Source organism: Eurypyga helias, unplaced genomic scaffold (assembly GCF_000690775.1).
Source record: "Eurypyga helias isolate BGI_N326 unplaced genomic scaffold, ASM69077v1 scaffold2435, whole genome shotgun sequence".
NCBI lineage: Eukaryota > Metazoa > Chordata > Aves > Eurypygiformes > Eurypygidae > Eurypyga > Eurypyga helias.
In genome coordinates, this window is record NW_010253263.1 from 82003 (window position 1) to 88660 (window position 6658).

The 6658-nt window shown below is 39.6% G+C and overlaps 1 protein-coding gene across 1 annotated transcript in view; it reads right to left on the reverse strand.

Moving 5' to 3' along the window:
- LOC104510369 (nesprin-2-like) overlaps positions 1-6658 on the reverse strand; it is a gene marked incomplete at its 3' end in the record, with an annotated part of 114977 nt that overhangs the window by 80111 nt on the left and 28208 nt on the right. Inside the window, 7 exon segments of the mRNA XM_010152597.1 lie at positions 314-912; positions 2062-2209; positions 2667-2824; positions 3695-3818; positions 4405-4523; positions 5789-5864; positions 5983-6194. Coding sequence (XP_010150899.1) covers positions 314-912; positions 2062-2209; positions 2667-2824; positions 3695-3818; positions 4405-4523; positions 5789-5864; positions 5983-6194 — 1436 coding nt within the window.

Sequence of the window (6658 nt, forward strand, 5' to 3'; positions counted from 1 at the left end):
TCAGTGCTCAGCTCAGAGGGAGACCCATCTCCCGCTGACCTTTCTCTTACTGAAAACTAAGATCATACCAGCCTCCTATTTTTATTTCATAAATGCACACATACATAGGAGTTTAAAAGAAAATAAAAGATGGAGAAGGCTTCCTTATTTAGGCTGTGACAGAACAAATAAAACGTAAGTTCACGGCTTCTCTCAGTGCTCCACAGATAACTTCAAGACCTGTTCAGGTTTCAGTGCTCTACTGTGAAGGGGCCACAGGCCCTCTGAGTTCACTGAAATTATGAAATTACAGGAGCTTTAGAAAAGAATTCACCTTTGTTGAATAGCTGGAATTGTTGCATCCTTCAAGCCTATTTTGTTGATTTTGTCCCGTAGATCCTGAATGTTTTTAAGGAGTTCACCGTTTTTTGTGGAAAAAACCTTGTATAAGTCTTTTTCTTCTGTAAGCGTCTCTGCATTCAAGGGATCATAAATCGCATTCAGGTCTTCAGATAAAGTCAGAACAAGGTTTTCACAGCAAGTCTTTCTCCCACATTCAGCATCTTCCAAACAGATATCAACTCTTTTCAAGCATTCGTCCAAACATTTAGCCTCTTCTGCCAGCTGAGAAACTTCCTGTGCAGCCTCTCTCAGTGCTTTTCCCTGTATTTCAAGTTGACCTGAGGGATCTGTGAGACATTTGATGGAAGACTGAATCTTCCTCAGTGAGGCCATAAAAGCTTCCAGATCTTTAAGGACTGTCTCACGGATCTGCATTTTATGGCTCATTTCCTCAAGCTGGTTTTGATAGTAAATCGTAATTTTACTTGCAGCTTGCAGATCTATTGGATTAAATTCATCTCTTGCTGAACTATCCAGGTGTTCCAATTGTTTGCACACTTCAATCTGATTTAATATGGACCTCTGTAGCTCCTGAAATCGAGAGAACGACCAACAGTGTTAGCAAGGGAAAGAAAAACTGTATCCTGCATTCAAACTGAACCTATGACTGAAAACCAAATTATACCTGCAATAACCTAAGTACGCTAAACATGGTGGTTAAGAAACAAAACCTCCTTTTTCCTACTCTGGGCTTTGGTGGAGGGAAGGAAAAAGAAGAAAAAAATCAAAATTATGTTACACACAGAAGGAATTCGGTTAGCATTATAGAAAGGCCAAGCCTCTTTCCAGCAATCAGGCAAAAAGGAGAGAAAGATGAGAGTCCTGGGACCAAAACCAGCAGGCTCTCGCCACGGGAGACCACACACAGCACAGGCAGGCACCTAGATGTTTGCTACTCTGCCACCTTAAGTCTGTTACGCTATACGTCTGGAGGAGACTTGTAAGCATTTAAAAATCTCTTGGTGAAATCTGCATGCTCTCTGGCTACAGCCCACAGACAAACGGCAGCATGTCAGTGCTGTGAAACTCCAACATGCAGAGAGCTGGGAAAAAAATGCAGGGCCCTTCCAGCCAAAGAGAGTCGCCTCAGACAGAGAGTGCACATGCTCTCTGCACTGCAGCTTGAGAGACCTAAACCCTACTTAGCTCAAGAGCCAAGGGCAGAAAAATGCAAACTTTCAGTTCTGTGTAGCAGTCAGTGTGGTCAGCTCAGAGTGTACGTCAAGACAAAAACAATATTCACCCTCCCTAACATACAGACCAGAGCCTAGGTGTAAAGTATTCAGAGCAGGTTAACAGGTCCAAAACCACCCAGGGGCACACTCAGATACCTCAGAAGATATGACACATGGCAGCTTAGCTGACAAATTAACACCACATCACGTGCATGACTCCACACAATGATATAATCAGGTGTGAACAGTATAAATCTGGATCAAAGGAAAGTCCTAACCTAAAATGATCTCGACTACACTTTTGACAGTGGAGCCTGTTGAGGGTCCCTGGTTGGCTCTACAGGAACATTTGAAGCAAAGGGAATAAAATGCTGTCACAGACTTCAGGCTTGGGAAGTCTTGGGAGCAGTCCCAAACCCCTGAGTGACAATCACATGAAGTTCTCTAGTTCCTAGACATACTAAAACCAATTCAGGCTAGGGTGTGGTCTCTGCATTTCCCTTACCTTTAGTTCCCTATAAGCAAGATCACTATTCATCAGATGAAACTGTTGGACGTCCTTTTTCTTCAGCCGCTCATCCAATTCACATAGAAGAATGGATTCATTTTCTATTGGCAAAACAATTTCCAAAGCAGTCCTTAAAGAGTTTGTTCTACAAGAAAGGTAACAAAACATGAAATGGGAAAGCAAGCAAGCAAAGAGACTCAGCATTTTACAGTGCAAAAAAGCCACAAAGATAATGTAATTGACTGTCTAACAGATCTAATTCTTTTCTTCCTCCTGAGGTCAAAGGAGTTTTTCCATTGATTAGTAAGAAAAGCAGTGTGAATCACTGTGAATTTAAGAAAAAGGTTGAAGGAAATAACAGTGAACTTGGGAATACTGCACAGTGATCTTACAAAAGATCTGGCTCTGTGGTTCTTGGAGAGATTCACACAATCTGCAATGTATGTATGAACAGGTATAACTAAGAAAAGCTTAATTTTATGCAGTTAAAAAAAGAAGGTTAAAAATGCCCAGGTATTTTCTGTAACACACACCATTCCCTTCACAATACAAACATTAGTTACAATGAACTATTCCTTGCTAATGTAATTGCTATTTTATACCTGGTACTTATAATATCCTGAAGCTCCTTCCATTCTCCTTTCAGTTTGCTTCTCGTCTCAGAGAGAGCAGCCTGCTGTACTGCATCCACAAGGTTTTCTAAGGTAGATGAGGTGTTTTCCAATTGTGTCCAACCAGAATTGGTTTCACTCTCTATCACCTAAAAGACAGGCAGCATTAATTGCATTAATATGATACTGTATTTCTCAGTGGACTAGACAGTTCATAAAAATAGAGTCAGAGGAGTCTCTGCAGAAAAAGCAAAAAAATCACCTAAAAGTATCTATTGCTTTCTTTTTCTTTAAGACTCCATTTTCAGATGCATGCAAATCTCTACTAACTTCTTATGATGAAAATTTCCATGTCGTATATATCCCTTGGCTACACTTTATAAAAGGCTCAGCAAATGCAGTTCTGCCATCTTTACTACAAGAACGAATGGAAAATATCTCAGCTTAGTTAGGTTCATATGAACAAAAAACGAAAGTAGAACTGAACCGAGTTCTGATATGCTAGATAACTTTTGGACTCCTTTCAAGCTAGGACTTGAAAAACTGCAGTAATAAATTCTCCAACATCAATTATGTGCCTTTTATCATCTCCTTAAGGTTCTCACAAACCTAATCAAGTTTTAAGTCCTGGAACAATTTCACTCTGCACATACACCACTGCCATTTGATGACTAAATGCTGACATATCCTCCAGCCTTGACCACAGCCCCCTATTTTTGTCCTGCTGACAAAAAAAGCTGCTTTTTTTTACTTACTTTTTCCATTAGAGCCATATCAACCTGCAGATCATAAACTGAGAGTTACCAACTTCTTACTTCAGCAACACTTGCAAAATTGCACTGCTAAGTAGGAATGCAGTTCTGCTGAGTGCTAAACCCTTGATTTCCCTTCTACTTCTAATAAACCTGGTTGCAAGGATGCTCCTTTTCCCTTGGTAATATACATAACAGAGGTGAGGGCTCTACATGAGAAAATAACAATTCAGACACCAAGTATGTTTTTAAAAGATTAATACTTACCTGTAGTTCAAGCAGCTTATTCTGAAGGCATGAAGTGCCTTTTATTTCATCAGTAAAGCCAGATGATACTTTATCTCTGCTGATTTGCAAAAGTTCCTCCAGGTTACTTCTTTGTGTGTCATAACTAAAAGAAAGATGCAATCACTTTCAGAGAGGATATTACTTCCAATTTAGTGGAAGATGCAGAGGCTGGGACTTGCTGACCAATAAGCTACCAAATAAAATAAGTACAGTATACTGCAAATGCGTATTTTTACCTAAGTCCCAAAAGAATGGGCATAAATGAGCAACATATAAAAGAGCTGAGAAATTGCTCACCTGGCTGATTTTCAAGTATGAATGCCTGCCTGCATTCTCTGAATTCAGTTTTATGAATGTAAAAATGTCAGTCCTTTAAAAACAATACTTTTTTTTTTTTTCATTTTGCAATATCTAAAGTTATTAGGAAGGCAAATACAGACCTTCCTGGCCCACGAAACAGCAGAAGAAAAAGGTTTCTGTGTGTTCTCGCTACAAAATCCTAATGTTGGAAGCTTTTAGCTGCTACAGTACTTCTTTATCAACTACAGAGCAATATTAAGTAAGCTGCAGAAGAAGAACAGAGTTCTGCAGAGCAAAAGTGCCCCCCATGTTCAATACACTTGATTAATTTATGAATGTCTAGCATAGCATCATCGCAGTATACATGCATTTTATCCTTTACAAATTACCTTTCTAATAAAGCTGGTACAGGTAAATCACCGTCTTCCTCAAATTTATTTGCATGGCTTTCTCCATTGTGATGTTTCACATCTGGTTCCAAAACTACATCTGCAGCAGGTCTTGAAGTCTAAGTAAAAATAAAAAAAGGTAACAATGACCTTATCATCATGCTGTGGCAATACATAGTGAAGACTAATAGACATCTCTGAACTGAAAGAAGCAATTGCTTCACATGTCCCAGAGGAGATGAGAGAGACCGTCCATGAATACAAGATGCTGCCCAGGGAGGTGGTGGAGTCACCATCCTTGGAGTAATTTGAGATGAGGTACACGAGGTGCTAAGGCACATGGTTTAGTGGTGGTATTAGCAGTGTTAGGTTACAGATGGACTTGATGTTAAAGGTCTTTTCCAACCTAAAAGATTCTATGATTCTAGGATGTGTTTAAACTCAATCATGAACCAAAGTGCAGATTTTTGAGCACTTGCAGCCAGGTCATTCATTCCTTCCACAGATACTGGGTCTTTGGCAAGCAAAATCCACTTGTGCAAATTTTTGCTGCAGCTCCTTGGATGTCCTTGGGCAACCACAGGCACTGTCTTCTGCAGCTTTTGTCAGGCTGCTTATACCAGATGCCTTTGCATGTCTCTCACTCTTGATTCCAGGATATACTCTACTCCTCAGTTGAAGGCTGGCTGATATTAGTTATACAATTGATGTTTTGATTATCCACGACAGAACAGATTTCATCATTTTGTTACTGACAGTATTAGTAGCCTTAGAAGAGATGTCCATTGATAATAGCCAATTCCTACGTAACATCAAACCACGTAAATGCAATGGATCCCTTCCTATAAATCTGCAGTCTGGAGGCTATCTGATGAGCTGCCTGCACCTTGACTTGCAGAAATGTTTATCCTAAATAACACATCTTCTGTGGCATGCAAGATGAACTGCAGTATCTTGCCTCCCTGCAATTATTTCTAAGAAGTCACAGGTGTGCTGGTTTTCCCCTGTATTTTTCTAAAGCAAATGTCTCCAATTCTTCATTATTTTTCCTCTCTGTGCCCTCTGAAAATTGTTCTAATTACTGGGACCCTTTGGGGTATTTGCACTTGAACAGTGCTTCACACATGACTCTTCCAGCTGAAACACACTCTTTGGCAAAATATAATGCAAGGTTGAAGACTCACATCTCCTTAAGGTGTCCAGTGCCATTCCCTGCATGTTACTTTTTAATATTTACTTAGTCTATGTTCCCTAGCGCGATGGGTTTTTGATGTCTGACCAGAGACCTCAGGTCCTACCCCAATGAGAATAGTAACATAAATAATCAGTTTTTCCTTTTGCCCTAGACAGAGCAGTTTTCTAACAGTAAGTACAGACTTCTTACCTCCGGTACTGAAAGGATATCAATTTCTTGAGAAGAACCAGGTTTTTCTCCATTCTCAGAAGCAACAGTGCTGCTCCTACAGGTTAAAGGAATTTCAGCTTAAGAACAAAATATGAAATACAAAAGGAAAAAAAGAAATCTTGCCTAATGATGGCTCTATGAATCTATAACACATCGTGCACTCAGCCACTCACTTTTTCTTAGATGACTGTCCTCTTCCAGCACGTGACAGCAGGGCCGTGTAAGTATCTGCCACACTTTGCTGAAGCTTTTCTAGCTTTTGTTCCCAGTCTGCAGTCAGTGTCTGTATGCCTGGAACAGCTGCTTCTGATAGTATTCCCAATATTTTAAGGTCTTCTAATGACTTGCTAAGCTCCCTCAGGCTGCCTTCATGTGAAAAAAAGGCCTAAACAAAGAAAAACCAATATAATAAACTCACGTTTAAACTCATGTTAAGTCATACGGATATGCAATTATTCTCACACATTTTTTCCTATTTCTATTGTCTTCCTGGATGAGCTCACTTAAAGCGTAAGCTGTCAAACCAGGAGAGAAACACATATTTTCCCTCGATTCTTTTTCAGATAGAGCCAGGAAAGAAATAAGGATTTCTGGCAGTGTGTTTCCCAGCTGCATTCACAAGCCTATACTGACTCTTGCTTGATTATGAAATTAATTATGTTACTATAATTGTAGGTACTTTTGGTCCCAAGTCCTCTTCACACTGACATGAGAAATACATGTCCCATGGACTACAAAAAAAAACTTGGAAAATTTATTTTAAATATTCCCCATTAATAACAATAATTCACCCTTTCTAGGGTGAATTCAAGATATACCAAAAACCTAAGAAAAGTATGAGCAGCAGGA